The sequence below is a fragment of the Oppia nitens genome, unplaced genomic scaffold (genome assembly GCF_028296485.1).
Source record: "Oppia nitens isolate AA-2021 unplaced genomic scaffold, nextdenovo-longstitch-racon4-pilon3 scaffold4_pilon_pilon_pilon, whole genome shotgun sequence".
Lineage (NCBI taxonomy): Eukaryota > Metazoa > Arthropoda > Arachnida > Sarcoptiformes > Oppiidae > Oppia > Oppia nitens.
In genome coordinates this window covers 3,054,419-3,075,678 of record NW_026533232.1, presented here as the reverse complement: position 1 = coordinate 3,075,678, position 21,260 = coordinate 3,054,419, and the positions used below count along the sequence as shown (strand labels likewise).

General features: G+C 29.7%; 5 protein-coding genes and 1 non-coding gene across 7 annotated transcripts; 5 read left to right on the top strand and 1 right to left on the bottom strand.

The window, feature by feature from the left end:
* Window positions 1–15: 15 nt before the first annotated feature.
* On the top strand, window positions 16–7,453 carry LOC128959547 (sister chromatid cohesion protein PDS5 homolog B-like). Of its 2 annotated transcripts, XM_054305524.1 has the most exons (23): window positions 16–447; window positions 1,363–1,445; window positions 1,525–1,679; window positions 1,739–1,792; window positions 1,859–1,948; window positions 2,017–2,151; window positions 2,212–2,856; window positions 3,045–3,262; window positions 3,324–3,509; window positions 3,580–3,698; window positions 3,769–3,996; window positions 4,065–4,174; window positions 4,244–4,487; window positions 4,556–4,662; window positions 4,740–4,944; window positions 5,018–5,134; window positions 5,213–5,663; window positions 5,732–5,904; window positions 5,982–6,266; window positions 6,328–6,452; window positions 6,514–6,727; window positions 6,797–7,148; window positions 7,203–7,453. In XM_054305524.1, exons 1-23 carry the CDS (start codon window positions 353–355, stop codon window positions 7,291–7,293), a joined length of 4,482 nt encoding a protein of 1,493 aa, XP_054161499.1. In that variant the 5' UTR covers window positions 16–352; the 3' UTR covers window positions 7,294–7,453. The 2 variants fall into 2 exon arrangements, with proteins under 2 accessions (XP_054161499.1, XP_054161498.1); XM_054305523.1 differs by having other exon boundaries at window positions 6,514–7,148.
* A 574-nt stretch (window positions 7,454–8,027) lies between these two features.
* LOC128959942 (neogenin-like) lies at window positions 8,028–14,161 on the top strand. Its single transcript, XM_054305981.1, has 6 exons — window positions 8,028–8,387; window positions 11,025–12,308; window positions 12,503–12,535; window positions 12,612–13,508; window positions 13,582–13,712; window positions 13,780–14,161. The coding sequence occupies exons 1-6, from the start codon at window positions 8,288–8,290 to the stop codon at window positions 13,876–13,878; spliced, it is 2,544 nt and encodes an 847-aa protein (XP_054161956.1). The 5' UTR covers window positions 8,028–8,287; the 3' UTR covers window positions 13,879–14,161.
* Window positions 14,162–15,574: 1,413 nt separating this feature from the next.
* LOC128959945 (60S ribosomal protein L4-A-like) lies at window positions 15,575–17,595 on the top strand. The gene is made up of 5 exons (XM_054305984.1): window positions 15,575–15,698; window positions 15,838–16,015; window positions 16,225–16,882; window positions 16,960–17,043; window positions 17,205–17,595. The coding sequence occupies exons 1-5, from the start codon at window positions 15,696–15,698 to the stop codon at window positions 17,530–17,532; spliced, it is 1,251 nt and encodes a 416-aa protein (XP_054161959.1). The 5' UTR covers window positions 15,575–15,695; the 3' UTR covers window positions 17,533–17,595.
* LOC128960693 (small nucleolar RNA SNORD18) lies at window positions 16,058–16,141 on the top strand. The gene has a single exon (XR_008484598.1). It is a non-coding gene; the product is annotated as a small nucleolar RNA SNORD18 (small nucleolar RNA).
* An 81-nt stretch (window positions 17,596–17,676) lies between the features above and the next one.
* On the bottom strand, window positions 17,677–19,206 carry LOC128959946 (lysM and putative peptidoglycan-binding domain-containing protein 2-like). Its single transcript, XM_054305985.1, has 2 exons — window positions 18,664–19,206; window positions 17,677–18,592 (listed from the first exon to the last, which is right to left on the bottom strand). Exons 1-2 carry the CDS (start codon window positions 18,874–18,876, stop codon window positions 17,888–17,890), a joined length of 918 nt encoding a protein of 305 aa, XP_054161960.1. The 5' UTR covers window positions 18,877–19,206; the 3' UTR covers window positions 17,677–17,887.
* A 1,038-nt stretch (window positions 19,207–20,244) lies between these two features.
* On the top strand, window positions 20,245–21,138 carry LOC128959947 (transcription initiation factor IIA subunit 2-like). The gene is made up of 3 exons (XM_054305986.1): window positions 20,245–20,484; window positions 20,561–20,665; window positions 20,740–21,138. Exons 1-3 carry the CDS (start codon window positions 20,413–20,415, stop codon window positions 20,896–20,898), a joined length of 336 nt encoding a protein of 111 aa, XP_054161961.1. The 5' UTR covers window positions 20,245–20,412; the 3' UTR covers window positions 20,899–21,138.
* The last annotated feature ends 122 nt before the right edge of the window (window positions 21,139–21,260 follow it).

Genomic DNA, 21,260 nt, shown 5'->3' with positions numbered 1-21,260 from the left:
AACAATTTGGTTATTATTGGATTGTAATGTCAGTGATATCTTGGATGAGACCATTGAGTGAACAAGTTTTGAGTGCAATGTCTGGTGTGTCACTTGAGCTCATCCCTAGCGGTCATTACGTGAATCTCTGAAGGCTTTGATTTTTTTGGTGTTTTGTTGTTTGAAAACAACATATTTGTCGTTAAAAAAGTGATTATTAATTGATTTATTGACTTTCATTGATTGCCACAATCAAAGTGATTGACCAAACCATCGGTGGTGTCAAGTATTGTATCAAATGATTGACAATTTTGGTTGACGTCTTGAGTACTCAACTGTTTGTTGCAATTGATTGAGTGAACCGACTATTTGAATGGCAATGTCTTCGCAAAACCACAAAGATATCAAATACCCGACTGGTTGTCGGGAAATCAGCGAAGAGCTGCCCACTGATGACCTCATCAGAAGGTGTGTGTCTTCTTAATGATAACTAAATGGCTTTTTGTCTTTGCATTGATTTTATTATTATTTATTAATCACTGTATTGTTTATCATTAATTGGCGCTCAAATCGGTGTCTCATTTGGTTATCATATGAAATGTCAATGTGTTTCATATGATGTCAAATATCCTATTGAAGACACTATTGTTACTAAACTATTGATTTATGTTTTAATAATTTGAATCCTATTATTAATATGTTTATCATAACTACTATTTATAACCTAAAATAAGCACTTCTTATAATATTTTAATTAATTAAATGGTTTGTAAGTTATGTTAAGCAATTAATTATGAAAAAATTGAATAACAATATACTGTTGAATATTGTAATATTTAAATTATTTAGTGATTTATTTAGATATTTGTTAGTTTTTATTGTATGATTTTAAATCTATATTTAATTTCTATAAATTATATATCTTATTGAACTATTGAAAAACAGTACTTTTCATTACATAACTATTTTAATGTGAATTGTATTAAACTAATACTAATTTTAGATTATATTGATTAGCAATTAACTAAATATAAACTACTTAATTATTATTAATATCTAAGTTATAACATTGCGTTTAAATATGATCATAAATAATAAATTATGTTATTAATTATATTAACAGTATTTATTATAATTATGATTGTTATTGATTTATAATAAATTGAATAATAGATATAAAGGCGAAATAAAAGTTTAACAAAAAAAATCATTCATAAATTAATTGTATCCAAAATTATTAAAATTATGAAAAAATGATAACTCATATTAACTACAATTTGAAATTTCAATTTATATTAATTATAATAAATTTGTTTAAGTTTTAAAATAACAAAATAGTATATACAGTATGTGACAAATAATGATTGTTTTGTCAAAAATTAGACTAAAAGACATAGCAATGGCTTTTCAGCAGATGTCTCAAGAAGAGGATAACAGTGCTTTCATACCATTAGCACTATATTTATGTATGATTTTCAAAAATTAATATAAATTAACAATTGAATTGATTAAAGATATTTGACATTATTTTATTATATTATAAAGCGAGTGATTACTTTCTGGAGCACCCCTCCCGTGATGTGCGTCTACTGGTCGCCTGTGCTATTGCTGATGTCTTCCGCGTTTATGCTCCCACTGCTCCCTATCAGCACCCGGAGCTCATTAAACATATATTCTTATTTTTTATTCAACAGTTAAAGGTATAATGAAATACAAAGTTATTATTGATTGCTATTAATTTCTAATAATTTTTTAACAGGGATTACAAGACCCTAAAGACGCCACATTTAAAAGATATTTTTATTTACTGGAGGTTTGAGACAATAATAATGAAAAATGTTTTATATTTGTTTAAAATTAAAAATATTTGTTTAATTAGAACCTGGCGTGGGTTAAGTCATTCAATATATGCATTGAACTCGAAGACTCTCAGACTATTTTCGCACAATTGTTTTCATTGATTTTTAAGGTTTATTTTATAATTTATTTAAAATTAAATTATTGTAAACTATAGTTTATATATAATATATCCATAAGATTGTCAATGAGAACCATAGCGACAAAGTGAAGAACTTTATGCTCGATATGTTGACGCCATTGATCATTGAATCGGATACCGTTTCATCAAAACTGATTGAAATAATTTTGTGGCACATTATTGACCCCAAAAAGGTAATCATTGATAGATCATATCAGTTGACAGATAGTCTAAAAAATAATGTAAAAACACAGACAAACAACAAACAAGCGAATTGGTTGGCCGTTCAGATACTGAAGAAAACGAGCAAAACAATGGAACCATATCTTATTTCTTACTTCACTAATGCCATTACCCATGGAATTGATGATAACGCCGGCGATATTGATGACGATGAGCCCACTCCTGTCGTTCACAAATCAACTGCAAAAGGATCCCGAAATTCAAAGACTGCTAATCAAACAACTTCTGTCACTCAGATATGTGAACTGATTTATGAATTGAACCACATTTGTCCTAATATTATGGAAGGAATTTTACCACAACTCGAGTTTAAAGTGAAGAGCACTGATGAGAAAGAGAGGTGTGATTACACCAAATTATTGGCCCGACTTTTCTCTGATAAAGACTCAAATTTGGCTGAAATTTATCCCGATTTGTGGAAATCATTTTTGGGACGATTTCGAGACATAAGCGTAACGGTGCGAATGCGTTGCGTTCAATATTCAATGCACTTTTTGGTCAATCATCCCGAACTTCGCGATGATATTAGAGATCAATTAAGGCAACGACAACATGATTCAGATGAAAATGTCCGCTACGAAGTGGTTATGGCTATAATTAGTGCGGCAAAGAAATCCATTGAAAATATTAATGAAGATCTTCTTAGTTTTGTTAAGGTTTTCCTTTGTTTTTATATAAACTTCAATTATAAATAATTACTTTATAATTACTTTAACTAAATTATAATTAATTTCTTTACAAATAACGATAGTCTATATTGAATAATATAAAATGATTTAAACACTTCCATAGTTTTGCTAATTAATGATAATTAATAAAAATTGATTTATGGTTTTAACAATAGGAAAGAACATTAGACAAGAAATTTAAGATAAGACGAGAAGCACTTCTCGGAATGGCTCAGCTCTACAAGCAATACAATGTGGCCTCAATTGGAGAGTCAGGAGATTCGATGGACAATTCGGTGTCTGAAAGCGCCAATTCGGCACTAAAAATGCTTAATTGGATTAAAAATAAATGTCTCCATAATTATATCAATTATCAAACACAACTCGATGACAGGTTTAGATTGACTATCATTTCTTAAGACATACAAACTCTTAATTAATTATTTTATCAATAGATTACTTGTTGAGCGTATTCTTCACACATGTCTTATACCATATTCCTTACCTTTGGCACAAAGAATGAAAAGTCTTTACACGTTTTATTGTACGATCGATTCGCACGCCGCGCGTGCTTTCAATGAATTGCTTCGTCAGCAACAGATTGTTAGAAAACAAGTTAAAGAAGTACTCGATCTTCTAAGGTATCATTTTTTTTGAAAAATATATCTTTTTTGGTTTATTTGATATATAGCTATAGTTGAAATATTTTAGGAACGAAAAGTCTGATGATAGGGATCAATTGATTAAACAAAAGATACAAATATGCGCAAAGAATTTGCCCGAACCCGTCAAAGCCGATGAATATATTACTAAATTATGTCGAAATTTGGGTAAATATAAAATATTTATAGATTTTTTTTTTATAAATATAGTATTTACTATGTTTTAATTATAAAATAGAAATAAATCCGGCTCTTAGAGAGCACATGGAGCTTATTGTGACATCGACTTCATTTCCTAGTATTGGTGAAGATGGAGTTCAACTATTACCACCTCCCAGTTCAACCATTGAAGCCAGTGTTAGGGAAGTGCTTAAATCATTGGGTTTTCCGGTACAAACAAATTCATTTTATATGATAATCAAGCAATTAATGGAACGAATTGCACCGATTATGGTAGATCATGAGGGTATGTAAATATCAAATTTGTATAAATTATTTCTATTATCAGTAATTGATTTTTTGTTTATTTTTAAGGTCTTTTAATTTTATTTAATTATGTTTCTGATTCTCTGTTGGGCGACGGAGAGTTGGACAGTGAGATGGGAATTGAGAATTCAGCCAAAAGAGGACTACAACTTATTTTGGTAAAGAAATATTGAGAGTTATAATTGAAAAAATATAGAAATTAATTAAAATTATGTTCAATACTTTAGAGCCTATCTCTAGTTTTTCCGGCACTGTTTCACGGCAGAGAAATATTCACATCTTATTTGTTACCATTTTTATGGCAAAGTGGAGATCAGCATCAAATCTCTGAATTAATTTTACAAATATTAACAAACATTGGCCCTTCTGCTGGTGCCGATGCTCTTGAAGAAGAGCGACAGCTTCTGGCATATCCCTGGTGGGCGGCCGACGATGTCATTCCCAGACTTGTTGACCGATTTGTCTTAAAGGGTTAATAATCAATCTTTTATTAATTTTTGTAAATATCTATAATTGATGAAAATATTTGGTATATTTAGCATCGACAACAAAACAAGCAAAATACGCCATACAATGCTTGAATGCTATAATTGCTGATGAAAATGAAAAGATGAAAGTATTTGGCGAAATCATTGATCAAATTAAGGTTTGTAATAATTTTATTTACCGGTAAATGTTTCAGTTTATAAATATAAATAATTGATAATTTTAATGTAATAATAGGCGAGTGGCTTATCTCTGGAGACATCTCCTTACTTTAGAAGCCATTTGGTAACACTAGGAATGATAGCTATATATGGCGGACAAATATTTTTCCCGAAAGTTCTTCGATCTATAATTCAGAAGTTTATAGTTCAGGGATTGTTAATGAAAGACGTGAAAACTGATATCGAAATCAATACATTAGAGGAAAACGAAAGACAGAGAGGTTTGTCACACAATAAATATATATATATATATATACCGGTATATCATATAATTTTAATTTGTTTTTTTTTTAGATAATTCTGATCCTAATATTAGTTACGAATATTGTAGTGAAGAGGTTAAAGCAAAGATTGAAGGAATTAAATTAATGGTTCGATGGCTTTATGGCATCAAAATTAGTACTATTTATGGTAAATCTTTATAATAACTAAAGTATATCTAATGATTTATAAAATTTACATAAATGTTAATTATTGTAAATATAACAGCTATGCCTGAGAGTCAACAAGAATTAATACAACAATATCAGAAAACAGCATCCAATACATTAAATATGCTGAAAGTGATCCTTCAAAACAAAGGTGATCTAAATGAGCAAAATCTTGTGGGAACTACACTAGAAAAGGCTCACTTAAGACAGGCTGCGGCGTTGGCTATGCTTAAAATAACACAAAACGATTCAATAATATCCATATCAAGTAATGGTGACAATACACCATTATATAATTCTCCGACCACTTTATCAATTATGACGGCCGAACAGTGGCACTCATTGGCCACTACTCTATTAGATACCGAAGATTTTGTTCGCGAAAAGTTTTCAGTTAAACTACACAAAGGATTGATGTCAATGGCGTTAGGACTGGAATTCTTAGCAATTCTTTCATTAGGCGGAACTTTCAATACTGATTCAATGGCTAATTTCAAAAATAAATTGCGGTAAATGTTTATCATTAAATATATTTTTAAAATAATTTTGTTAACATATTATTAATATATTTTTATAGATCTTATTTGTTCTTAAATTTGGTTAAAAGACGAGAACTGATTAAATCAAAATCAGTGTCAAACATGAAGAGCGTAATGCCTGACTGTGTGATGCCTTTTGTCATACATTTGTTGGCTTATATGCCATTTTATGTCAAATACGATGATATTACACAACTAGAGAGTGTTAAAGGTTTGTTTGTCAAAAAATATTTACCGACAATTGATTTTAATTTGAATTAAATTATTTGTTATATTAAACAACAAAAGAGTGTCTTTGGTTTGTGATGGAGCCGTTGGTTCTGAAGAACGAACACTTTTCGTTTTCATTCTTCAAGAGAACATTCGAAAACATTAAGGTTTGTGTCGATCGAGTCTCACAAACTCAAGAATCCGAAGGCAACTCATCGACTTCCAACATAATGGCAACAATGACTAATTACAAGATATACTGCGCCTGTGATTTAGCTCTCGGATTAGTTATGAGTAAAACACAAAACTTTCTTCTCAAAGACTTTCCCGTTCAACCATCACTTCCAGGAAAATATTTTATTGGTATTTAATTTAATTTAGTAGCAAATTATGTTTTTTAAAAATTTTATTTTGCTATCAATAGTGTCGCCTTCGGCTGTCGATAACAATTTGAAGTGTTATTTACCGACTGAAATGCAATTCGCACCACCGAAACGTTGTGGTCTCGAAGCAGAGATTCTCGGGAAAATTACCAAATCTTTTCCACAGGTTTTTATATCGGGAATTCAATTGTAATTTAGTTACTAATAATTTTTGATTATTTATTTAGTCACCAGTAATACCTCCGCCACAGAGAGGTCGTCCAGCGAAGACAGCTCAACAACAACAGCAACAAATAAAACAACAAATTGTTGTCATTACTGGCGAAAATTTACTGGAAGAAGGAGTAATTATTGAACAAGAGACTGAAAATTTAACAAACAATCCGATCCAAAGACCTCGTAAACAAACTGATATAAATAATACAGAAGACGAAACAAATGGTACTGAAAAAGTCGAACCAATTGCTAAACGTAGTAAAGTAGATACTAATACAATCACTGTAAGTGCAGCGCCGGCATCAACAGCTAATGCTGTTTCTGCAGGACGTATGACACGCGCCAGGGGTTCAAAAGTAAGCGAAACTAAAGATTCGTCCAATGAAGACAAAGATGAATCACAAAATGACAATGAAGAAGAAGAAGATGAGGAGGAGGAAGAAGAAGAAGATGATGAGGAGGAGGAGGAGGAAGAAGAAGAAGAAGAAGAAGATGGTGATAAGGAGACAATTCAAGTCTCACAGAAGCGAACCCGTGGTAGACCACCAAAAAGTTCTACTATAGCAGCCGCAGCACCGACTGCACAATCTGCTTCTCTTGAAGATGACTCATCTCCTCAAAGAAAATCAGCAAGAATTGCAAAAAAGTATTATATTATTTAATAAAAATTAATTAATTAATATATTTTTTTACCGGTAAGGGTACCGACGCAAAGATCCCCATCTCCAGAAGCGACTGCACCGGCAACTCGTGGTGGTAAAGGTCGTCCCAGAGGTCGCGGCAGAAGATAAATATAAAAATACACTTATTATAAAGTCATTTACTTTTATAATTGTCAAAACATTTCATTATTCATTATTTTTACTTATTTAATACAAACATTATTTCATTTGATAAAATAATATTAAATTTTTTATCAATTTTCGCTGATTATCAAAAAAAAAACATTACCGGTACGGTATTTTTTAAAATATAATGAATTTTTAATCAATTTGAATCAATCAATTAACAAATAAGCAAATTATTATTAGTAGTGAAATTCAAAATCTGATCACACATTTGCTAAACATATATTGCATTAAAATTATTATCAATTAATTGTGTTTATTATAACTTTTTTCTTAAATCTTTAAAACTCGTTATCATTAATCAACAAATACTGCAAATTAATGATATAATATAACATGAAATCATATGGGATTTTAATTGTATGTCCAAAAGCATTGTTTAACTGATTAATTATAAAAGTAATTCCTATAGGAATAATATGATAAATGTGGATAATTGTGGATAATTGTGCATGATCAATTATTATATATAGTTTTTATGTGATGTGTACTCAATGGTTAAGCTATTTATCATTGATTTAATGCATATAATTTGGTTGAATTGATATGTGTGTATGTGATGACCATAGATGATGGTAAGTGATGGTAATGAACAAGTTTGCCGCCACTTGCATACAATAGGCCACTGTATTGAATGATACACCCATTTGTTTGGAGACATATGATTGGCTAATAGTGAGTCATGTGGTTAAGTGAATGGTTGTTGATATACACAATGTATTGAATACTGTATTGTATTGTATTGTATATACACTACTCGTCACTCAGTCTGAGCCTAACATTGCTCTCAAACAGTGCTATAAACTGTATAACTGACTACTTGTGCTGTTTTTGTTGAAATGATTAGACCAACTGATGGTCACAACCGATGAATAGTGATTATCATGTGTTTGTCGATGAGGTGGTGGTTGTTGTCGATGATTGTTAGCTATAGATAATGATTATAATGACAATACAAGTAATGGTTCCAAAGCTTGTAAACACTGGACTCACGCTATACTTGTTTACAGTCATCTCATTGACGATCGTAACCAATGGTTTGTATTGTTTATAATGACTTAACTAACTATTGATTTACCAAATGATTCATTCAATGCTAACCATTATATCATATCATATAACAGTTAAAAACAAACAAACATTGCTTACAATTATCGATACATTGATTCATTGATTTTCTATTGAAAAATATCAAAATATTTTGCAAATAATTGTGACAATACATTAAATGTATAGTTAGTTATTGATATACTGTATAATTGCATTATTTATTTATTTTATAATTACTTTGTTTTAGTGAATTGTTTTATGATTGCTATATAAAAACTGCTGTTTAAGACTTTAAGACATCATATGATAATTGAATTACTTTATAGTACTCACAAATAAATAAATATATGATATATACTGTTATATATAGTTTATGATATACAATATATGTTATATCATAGATAGTATGATATAATATATTCCTATATTTAATGTTATATTATAACGTGAATATCATATTCTTTGTATTATTTATTTAAGTCTAAAATTAAAACAATAACATTGTTTAGTATTAATCCTATTATGATCTACAATAATATACCATTTTATTTATATATTAATATATATATATATATATATAATATAATCTACTAGATCATATTACTGCTGTTTTTATTTTATACCTCTAATGGTGACTTATCCTAATTCATGTGAAAATAGATTATAACTATAAAATTTATTATAATATCAAAAAAGAGAGAGAGAGATAATATGAACAATAATAGTTAACTATAGTTATTATGAAATAGTTTTTAAGTTGTAGTGATTAGTTGTGTATTTTTAACGCATTTTATGATTAATTGGCCGCAATATTGTCATAATAGATATAATAATGAGAATATAAATAGAGATAAACTATTATTAATAATATAAAGAAGTGTTTATATGAATTAAATAAATATTTAGAGAACAATGAATATATGATATAATGAATATATGATATAATGAATATATTGAATGATATGAAAGAAAAGTGTTTATTAGTGAGAATTAGTTAATTATTTGTTAGCAATTGTTTTGAGAAAAGCCATTACAAGTAGTGAACTATATTTATCCGAAAGCTTTCATATGTTATTAACTATTGTTAAGTTAGACTCCAATATATGTTTTGCACGTTTAGGATGTATTGCATTATATCGAAGTACTTGACTATACGGTTAATACAGTATAGTAGTAGTAGTAGTGTATTGACTATAATAATGGTCTACTCTTTATATATGGGGTTCGGCTATACTTATAATAGATGTCTTGTTTGCTCTGCTATTGCCTCTGTTATTGTCAATTGAGTAAAACTTTTAAAGATTTTTGTTGGCTTAGTATTTAAGTGAACACAAGTCATACAAACGCTTATTGTGTATATTAAGTGCACAGCAATAGCGCTGTTTGAGGCCTAAACACAGCTCAGGGATGTGGAGTTAGGAGTTCATCATTTGCTGTTTCATTGGAATAACAACGGGCGGTCTTCACATGCATTTCAAATGTCTTGTAGAGAGTCTTAAAAAAAGAAAATAAGACGAGAGGTTAGCCAGAGGTTGGCTCAGTTAGTCTCACAAAATGCACTAATAGTTAGTGTAGTACACTGTATACTATTGTAAGAGTAACAAGTGATAGGCTGTTAAAGCGCTCCAACACTTGAAACACTTGAGTTTTCTATATAAACTCCATAAGCGCTGACCGGAGGGCCAAATACCTAGTCTTGAATATACCTAATATATTGCTAAAGCTTTTGGATGGCATTTATAGCCATAAGGGCTAACAGTATACCAATGAGAGACCCATCACTATTGCCTATTATAACCAGTTTTGCCACTTTTATTCATTTATATGAACAACTTTCACAACTATTTGCAAACATTTTATCGCAATAATTATAAGATGTTTTTAATTATTAAGCGATAACTATATATATATGTATAGATTTAGCTTAAAATTAATGTTTTTGAACTCAATTGACACCTAATATTCAATTGAATTGCGATAAGAATATGCATTTGATTAGTGATTAACTCAATAAATGTGCAAATGGTTTATGTCTTACTAAACACAAATATTTTATATATTTAAATATGACTTATATTTGTTAATATTTTAGGATTAAGTTTTCAAACCAAAATATTTAAGTCAAAAATACTATTTTTAAATATACTTTTCCTAATCAGCAATTTTTCAAAACACTATTTATTTGTTGCAGTTATTGATAAAATAAATTGAATGCAATTTTAGCGTAAAATTTAATGAATTAAAGATTTGCTCAAATTATAGAGCTTTGGCTAAAGCAATGAAATTGAGTGAATGCTAGCAAATGAAAAATCATATAATTTATTGTATAAGTCATATACAATGCATACATGCATTAGGAATGTAGTAGTGTTTAGTTTATAGCCTCCAGTCTCGTCCACCCAAACCCAACAAACATCACATAAATTATTTTTATTCAAAAATTATTTATTAAACATAACATAGAAGTTTTAATATCAATTCATATTAATATTCAGTATTTTTAATAAACACATTATAGAATTGTCTTATTTTATGGCATTACATAAAATTTTAAAATTTAATTTCATAAATATTTTATAACTTAAAGGAATTGAATAATGAGAAAATATTTTGTTATTGTATAGGCAATCAATTGGATGCAAACTCAGGGACTGATGAGTTATTGATCACTACTTTTACGGACATACAAAATGAAACGCCACAAAATGTAACGGTTGAGTCTTCCGGTGCCACCAGTGTTATCATTAGGTGGGAACCACCGGTCAAAGAGCTTACAAATCCAGTGACAGGATATAAAATTAGATATCGAATTAAAGGCAATAAAAAAGTCGATACCGTTACCACTGATGGCAATAGACGTCTATATGAAATTACAAATCTGGATAAAGGAGTTACATATAATGTTAAAATAGCTGCTATTATGACCAATGGGACGGGACCCGCATCTGAGTGGTTATCAGTTGAGACATTTACCAATGATTTGGATGAGACGCAAGTTCCAGATAAACCGGTCAATTTACGAGCAAAACCCAATGCTAATGCAATATTTGTGAGTTGGGCGCCTCCTAAAAACCAAAATATTATTATTCGCGGCTATACTATTGGATGGGGTGTTGGCTTTCCTGATGTTTACACTAAAGTGTTGGATGGAAAGCAACGATCGTTTACGATTGATAATCTTCAGGCATCTTCAGAATATGTAATTAGTTTGCGGGCATTCAATCAAGTTGGCGATGGACAGCCTATTTATGAGACAGTCAAGACATTGATAGAATCGGGTCCTGAGTCGAGTCAACTGCCAATGTTACCTCCCGTCGGCTTAAAAGCTATAGTACTTTCGTCGACAACTATTATTCTTTACTGGACTGACACTACACTCGCCCGCAATCAAGTGGTAACCGATAACCGACGTTATTTAGTTCGGTACACAAATAATATTCACTCAAATAATCCAAAATACAAGTATTACAATACAACTGATCTCAATTGTATGATCGATGATTTAAAGCCCAATACTCAGTATGAGTTTGCGGTCAAAGTAGCTAAGAATCGTCGTGAGAGCACTTGGAGTATGAGTGTACTCAATACAACACAAGAATCGGCTCCATCCTCACCACCGAGAGATTTAACAGTTGTCGTCTCTACTAATGATGATCCGACTGTCATTAACCTTCATTGGCAGCCACCTAAACAACCTAATGGACAAATCACCGGTTATGTCATATTTTACACGACTGATAATACACAACGAGATAGAGATTGGGTCGTTGAAGGAGTTATCGGAGACAAAATGACTACAGTCTTGAAGGGATTATTACCCGATTCTTCTTATTATTTCAAAATACAGGCGCGAAATAACAAGGGTTACGGTCCTCTGTCTTCAGAAGTTTCATTTAAAACACTTCAAGGTATTACTTGTTTTCTGATACTCATTCAAAGCATATATAGTATTGAAACTATATGTTAATTATTATTATTGATTGTAATGATTTTAATTTTAAAAACCAATTATTTTACTAATTATTTAATGCACTTAATTAATGTGATTTATTTATTGCACTTTTTGTTTTGTTTTGCATGAATTGTACGAATGTATTGACAGCACTACCCGATTCACTTGGATCGCGATATAATGGTATGTTTTGCACAAAATATTGAAATTATTTATTAATTATATACGAAATAATTGTAATAAATTTTTGATTATACAGATGGTCGCAATATATCGACAAATACATTATACATCATAATAGGTGTTATTTCTGTCATTTCATTACTGCTACTTATAGTTGTCGGCACTTTGCTCTGCCGATCCAAGAACTCTGCCGGAGTTATGAATGCAATGCGCAAACATAAAGGTTATATGGCTGCAGCTACCAGTCCAACGAGCAAAGGTGCAGCTGCTAAGGGTAAAGGAGGTCGCGAATTAAAACCTCCAGATTTATGGATTCATCACAACGAAGCTCTCGAATTAAAAGCAATGGATAAAAATGATTCAATGAGTTCAACACCTATGCAAAGGAATCCACAATCGATGGACATCGATGTCATTGAGAACTCGAAGAAGTCATCCACTTATAATGACTCACTATATGATGATCTCAATAAAGACTTGAAGAGATCAAGTTCGCCAATTGATTCAACTATAATAGTGAGCGGAACTTCAACTACTGGGCGGCGCACGGGTCGCGCCAAACCTATTTCAATACCTGTTGAACAAAATCCTACTTCAAATGGAGTCATAAGTTTGGAACCTTCAACGGGACTCTCGCGACCACTTTTCCCGCGCACACAATTTAATTCGCGCGCACACGTAACACTTGACTCCATGGACAATACCTCGGGTGTCAATACTTCAGTTCATCATTTGTATGATCCGGTGGCATCTCCTTCACTACATATGGGTGTTGGTTCGGCAGCCAATGGACCGCAGTTGCATACGGTCTCAATCTCTTGTGCATCAAATCAAGTCATTTCAAATGCTAGTCCTTCTGTTAATAATTATAGTTTAGGCAAAAGACAGTCCAGCCATCCATTAAAGAGCTTTAGCGTTCCGGCGCCTCCTCCGCCTCCACTATCAACACCTCCACCGCCAACAAACGCCAACAGTAAAATATTTATAATTAAACAGTAATATAACAAAACAATTTTGATATTTATAATATTTATATCAACTTTTAGTGGTCAGACCTCAATTTATCCAGAGTCCTAATAAAAAGACGGCCATCAATGGTATTATTTCTTCACATAAAGGAATAAATGCATTGACACACAACAGAACAACAGAAATGCTCAAAAAGGATGAGTTAACTGTAATTTTAATAACCTTTTATTTTATTAAATAATTTACTAATTGTTATTAAATATCTTTTATAACAGCCGTCTTATAGTACTGAAGAACTCAACCAAGAGATGGCTAACTTAGAAGGACTTATGAAGGACTTGAGTGCTATCACAGCTAAAGAGTTTGAGTGTTGAGTGATTAGTCAATCAACTCATGAGTCAATCAAATGTTGCCATTAGTTTTTGTTTGACATTTTGAGCTCAATTTTCATATTTTTCTATCAATCAGTCAAATGATTTAGAATTGTGTTTGAATTATCGTTTTTGTAATTATTTTAACAGCATTTATATATTATTATAATACGAATCTCAAGAATTATTGTATTTATAATTTTTAACGATTTAACTATTTTATTGATTTTTAAAATTATTTAATTATTTATATTTTATTTACTTTTAGCTAATTCAGATAAGACTAAATTTAAAAAAAAGAGTTTCAAAATCTAAAATATAACATTAAGATTTATTATACAGTATATTTATAAAACTATTACCGTATATGATAATTATTAACTTAATAGTACTATACAGTATACCATATTTATATATACCGTATGTAAATTAGTGCCAATTCATGAAATTAATGGTAACTAAATTATGATAAGAATCTCAGTGGAAATACACAACATTAGTATTTAACATATTATGTAATTATTTGGTCAAACTTTTATTTATCATTTAAGACTCGATTATTTTTTTTTGTTGTAAATTACAAATTTATAAATTATGTCATTTTATGTGCCATTCATTTAGTTTATTGTGAATATAAAACCTAACATTTACTATATATATACACAGTTACTGTATTACAGTATATCAACTTATTTATTGGTCTAATATACACTAAACATTTTCAGAACAAACTCGGTACTTTTTTATTTATATTACTTATGATTTTTGTGCTACATTTGGTAATTATAAAAGATACCATATTGTCATGTGTTGTTTAAAAAAATGCGACATCATTTATGTAATTATTTAATTATTTAATAGAGATATAGTTACACAAAAAACATATGTAATATACATAAAAAGGGCCCGAGTTTTCGATAGCTCATAAACCGTGTATATCATTTCTACTTAAACTTTAATCATTAAGTAAATAATTATTACTGAATTAATTATAAAACTTTTATAAATAGTGTTTTTTATATTTCATTATTTTGTACAAAAATAATTGTTTCAATCAATTTTATTTTATAACTAATTAAGAGTTTTGTAATGATTATATATGAAAAATGAGATTATATAAAAATAAATTATAAAATTATGCATTATTTGAATTATATTAATTTTATTTATTACGGTAAATAAAATTTTATTAAAATGTATACAGTATATTACTATTAACTACTGTACTGTATATTAGCATGATCAATTTTGAAAATTATCGGTAAATGCAATATTATGGAAAAGCAAAATACATGTACCGATAGTTATCAACATTAAAGTTAAATTGTATTATAAATAAAAAAAATAATTTTGACAATAAATAATTTCTAAATCAATTAAATTTGTGAATTTTTGTAAAATTATTAAATTTATTTCTAATATCTAAAGCTATATTAAAAAAAAATAATTTTATACCACATAATATATTATAAATTATGTTAAATTACTATTAAAATGAGTATAAAGTTATTATACAGTAATAATAAAATTATATTTTGATTATTATAAAAATAAGCAAATGTTAAAACAAACAATCAATTTGTTGATTATTATTATGGCTTTTATTATAATATAATTTAGTAGTACTTACTGTACATGTATTTAATATAATAGTTTTATTATTAATATCTATTTATATGTCTATGTGTTTGTGTGGACGTCATTGATGTAAGTGATTGTAAAAGTGGGTAAAAATATTGAATCATTGCTTCCTTTTCTGGTCTTCAATGAGAAGACAATCGACACGTGTTTAGTGGGAATCAAGTCTTGAGATCATTAAAATGGTTTGTCTTAACATTACTTCATTGTCTTTATATAGACTTTAAATGCTTTTATTGTTAATACAATTTAAATTAGTTATTAGTTATTAAAATGATTGATTGAATTGAATTTAATTGTTAATTGATTTGTATGTTTGATTAGACGACAGCCGCTTACCGGCCGTTAGTTAGCGTTTACACCGAAAAGAATGAGAATTCTGGTGTATCGGTAAAACTTCCCGCAGTGTTTCGGGCGCCCATCAGGACTGATGTCGTTAACTTTGTCCACACAAACATCCGAAAGAATAAGCGACAGCCGTATGCCGTGTCTCGCGAAGCGGGTCTGTATTTTTGTAACCAATTGATGACTATTTTGTTTGATTATTAAGTGATGATTTCTGCTTTTGGTCCGTGTTTATGAACCGATTCACTATCGGATGATTTTATCTTTCAAAAGCTCTGATTATTTTTATAATTAATATATTTCATATTTTTTTTTGTTTAATTGTTTACTTTAAGATCTAATTAATGTGTTTATTGTTGTTTATAGGACACCAAACTAGCGCTGAGTCGTGGGGTACCGGACGTGCTGTGGCTCGTATTCCTCGAGTTCGTGGCGGTGGTACTCATCGCTCAGGTCAGGGAGCTTTTGGTAACATGTGTCGCGGTGGACGCATGTTTGCACCGATTCGTGTTTGGCGACGACTTCACCGAAAGGTGAATCGTAATCAACGTCGATATGCAATTGTATCGGCTATTGCTGCCTCTGGTGTTCCTTCGGTGGTTATGAGTAAAGGACATTTGATTGAAGAAGTACCTGAATTTCCATTAGTTGTATCCGATAAGATCCAAGAATACAATAAAACAAAACAAGCGGTCACTTTCTTGAGGAGCATTAAGGCCTGGAATGATATCGAAAAAGTATATAAATCTAAGCGATTTCGAGCCGGAAGAGGAAAGATGAGGAATAGACGTCGTGTACAACGATTGGGACCAGTCGTGGTCTATGCCAATGACTCTGGACTTACTAAGGCTTTCCGTAATATACCCGGAATCGAGACTATAAATGTCGAGAAACTTAATTTGTTGCGTTTGGCTCCCGGAGGACATGTCGGCCGGTTTATCATTTGGACTGAAAGTGCTTTCAGAAAATTAGATGAATTATACGGCACGTGGAAGACTGAGTCTAAACTCAAGAGAAATTATAAGTGAGTGTAATTCAAATGTTTGAATAAATGATGTGTTTATACCATTTTATAACTAATGACTATTTATTATTCAATAGCCTTCCACAGCCAAAGATGGCTAACACTGACCTCTCCAGGATTTTGAAGAGCGATGAGATCCAGAAGGCTTTGAGACCACGAAAGTATGTATTTTATTATTTTTATCGAGTATTTCATGCTTTTGATGAGATAACTACTGGGCTATGATTTAATGATTTTGAATAGTTTTCTGATTGTAGTTACTATTAATAACTTGAGTATATTATTGATAAATATTAATTAAATGATGTAATTATTTATTTAGCACTCGAATTAATCGAAGTGTGGTTAAGAGGAATCCTCTGAAGAACCCATTGGTGATGCGTAAACTCAATCCTTACGCTGCAGTTCTCAAGAAGTACGCGCGCGTTAATAACGAACGCCGAAAATCTGCCCGAGAGTTGCTGTTGAAGAAGCGTCGCGGAGAGAAAGTTGATGAGAAAGAGCTGAAGAAGGCTGCGCTCGCACTCGGCATCAAAATTAGGAAATATAAAGAATATAAGGCAGAGATCAACAAGAAAAAGGAAACCCTTAAGAAAATCCGCGATAAAGTAGCCTCAGATCGCTCTAAGAAAGAGTCCGCTAAAAAGTAAATTAAGAATAATTGTATTAATTATCAATTTGTGTAATCGTTTTGAATAAAGAGGTTTTGAAATATAATATCTTTGACTTATTTTATTTTTTTAATTATCGTAAAAATAAAAGGTGTAAATAAAAGCTATTTATTACCTCAATATAACAATCAATATATTAATTTAAAATATATTATAAACTTTAATACAAATTAAAACAATCCATCATTTGATATGAAGAGTTGTAATTAAAAATTTATGTCATGTCTTGTCACGTGTTATTTCAATCATTAATGGTTCCAATGATCGGAGGCATCGGTGGAGAGATTAAACAAAAAAGCGGTTATTTATATGAAAATTAGAGTAAAGAATGAGTTCATAATTCAAAGATCTCGTCCTGAGTTTGCTCCAAACGTTTGAGAGAAGACTTGACTTTCCTCTTATGACTCATCATCACTAATGGTTGCGGAAAATCACTATGATTTGAATTGGCCGAAGAGTTGGCTGAATGTGGTCGTGAAGTACTGCTGTGATGTCGCCTTAAGGCAGACCTATCGGTGTTATGGTTGAACCGAAAAAGGTCATCATCCGAATGAGTACCAATCAGTCGGTTTTGTTGCATATCTTTCACTTTGTCTTTAGTTTTGGCAATTGAACTGTCAATACGTATCAAAAAATCTGCTGCACTTTCATCTGCGTTACCATTATTGCAATAACTATCCAAATCATGTGTCTGACCATCACTTGACACTAATGTTTTAAAACCATTTTTTAATTTATGATCGTTTTTCCGACTGTTTTGACTCATTTGATTTGCATCTAAACGTGAAGAGTTTGACTCATTGTCATCGAGAGGAATGTCGACACTATCGAGGCTCGAGTTGTTCGTAGTCATTGGTATACTGTTTGAAATAATCTCTTTAGGACTAGTCGTTAGTGAACTCGTATTACTCGATGAATATAGAGGTGACTCTATGTTGGTCTCAGTATTAATTACCACTGGTATTGATATGTGTGTCCGCGATCTCAACCATAAGTTATCATTTGACCACAAATTGTTGGCTCTTTTGATTTGTTCCACCTATTGATCCAAATAAATGATCAATTAATACAAACATCTTTATATTATATGATATGAATGTCTACACTTACAGTCACTTCATACTTGACGGCCAACCCCTGTAATGTATCTGTTGGTTGAATCAAATGAGTGATATAACGGTATCGATTTACACCCTTGTAATCGGTTCCAGTACTGCCATACTTCATATGAGACCTCATTGAGTGCTTTAAGGATTCCGTCTCCGATTCGGTCAAACTTTGGTCGCCGATTGGCGACGAGTTGGCCAATAAGTCGTAAGACATCTGTGACCACTTCGTTCAGTTAACAAACCATCAAATGAGTGACACTTTGAGTGACAATAATGACAACAATCAGATGATAATACAAATCATGACTGTCTTATCAAATGAAAACCAATTGAAAACCAATTAATAGTTTAGTGTTTAAGTGTTTAGTATTGAAGTTGTGATCAAAAGTCAATTCAATGCATTCAATGTAAACACAAATCAATGAAATAATTGTGTTGTTTGTGATGTTTGTGTTGTCACTAATGTTGTGCACTATTTTCGAGACCCACTTCTAGTCTAAAAGCAATACACAATTGATTGTGAAGTCAACTAATGTTTTAAAACGTTTGAATGCATCTAATTTTGGCTACAATTTTCATAAATCATTATAATTAATAAGCCTTTGAATTAATCAAACCATTTAATATAAAAAATTATATTTTTTAATAATATAATTTTATAATTATTATATCATATATTATATATAAATGGATTATTCATTGAAACAAAACTGTCGTTACATTTGACTATTTATCTAATCTCTATATTTCAATGTATACAATATAGCACAGTATAAAACAAATTTAACGGTAGAATTTATTTTATAAAATTTGTGATAAAATATATAATTATTGATATACTTATACTGTAGTATATTGTAGTATATATTATGTAGAAATAAAAATAAAAAAGTTTTCAAATAATGATAAAGGATTTTTTACTTATAAATATTTGTTAATTACTGAATATTTGATTAAAATAGTTAACATTTCCATTACTCGTTTAAATGATTGTTTATTGAAATATTAATATAAATATTTAAAAATATAAGAATTATATTTATAAAATAATTATATAAGTATTTATGCATTTTATAGATTAAATGACATATTATTTTATACAAGAATTTATTTATTTTTATTAAATTTTAATACTATATTAATTATATTTAAGTTATTAAACTGTATGCAAACATATATTTAATTTCTTGAATATGTTTTAAACTAAATTATAATCTTAATCTATTGAATAAAATTGTTATTAAAAATGTTCTAGTTTATTTATTAAATATTTTATTAAACTTTTATTAGTCTACTCTATTATACACATTTTGTATATCCATTTTCATTAAATTAAGTTTATTATAATAAACAAATTAAATATTATTAATATAATCTTTTAAAAAATCATATTATATACAGTGTATATAATGAATATAATTAAATATGTCATTATATTAATGTAAATTAATCTACAGTACAATAATTGTAATAAAATAAATCAAAATTATTCATAAAATTAAAATATTTTTATTAATACTGAACTCAACCGATAAAAGTCATGTTATATATGAATGAATGAATCAATAGTTGTATAAAACATTTGTAAATAAATGATATATTAATACAGGATTTGATAAGAAATAGTAAATTATTTATTAAATAACTGTTTAAATAGTGATTCAATTTATAGATTTAGTTATAATTTTGGTACAAATATTGTGATTATTTGTAAATATTTGGTTAAATTGATTGTCTTTTTTGATATAAAATGAATTATCAATTATACAGAAACACTACTTTAGGTCACACATTGCAGGAGACACTCGACGACTTCATTCAGGTATATATACCACAAACTATCACTATTTGACACCAATTTAAGACATTGTCATCTAATTTATTATTATTATCAAAAGTCTGGTCAAATTAGTCCACAACTGGCTATTAAAGTGATGCTTCAATTTGACAGATCTATCAATCAATCGCTGGCTAATAGAGTTAAGACAAGACTTACTTTTAAGGTATGGTAACCATTATCACCGATATATATGATATATATTACAATCTATACTATATTTGGTGATAATATCAATAGGCCGGACACCTCAAGACGTATCGGTTTTGTGATAATGTTTGGACATTTGTACTCAAAGACGTCGAGTTTCGCGAAGTGCAAGAGTTGGTCAAAGTGGACAAAGTGAAGATCGTTGCCTGTGATGGCAAAGGATCACAGGCTAAGGATGAAAGGGATTAATACATCTATGGATTCATTGTCACAACAACTCTCCATTCACTACATTATATAATGATATCATTAAATGTTTTTATTAATTGTCCGATCATTTGATGATTAATGTATCGTTTTTAATATTAATACATATAAATGGTTTATGTCTTGAATTTAATTGAATGAGTTATTTGATATATTTAAATGAAATGATATATTAGTGTAATTTTTTTTCAGTAAATATGGTCTGTAATTATACAATAATTATATAAACATTTACTATATTTTTAAAAAGGCTTTAAATAATTGAAACGATGTAAAAATCAATACCTTTTTAATTGTTAAATATTTTATTAAATAATTTTATTTAAGCATTTTATTGATTGTAT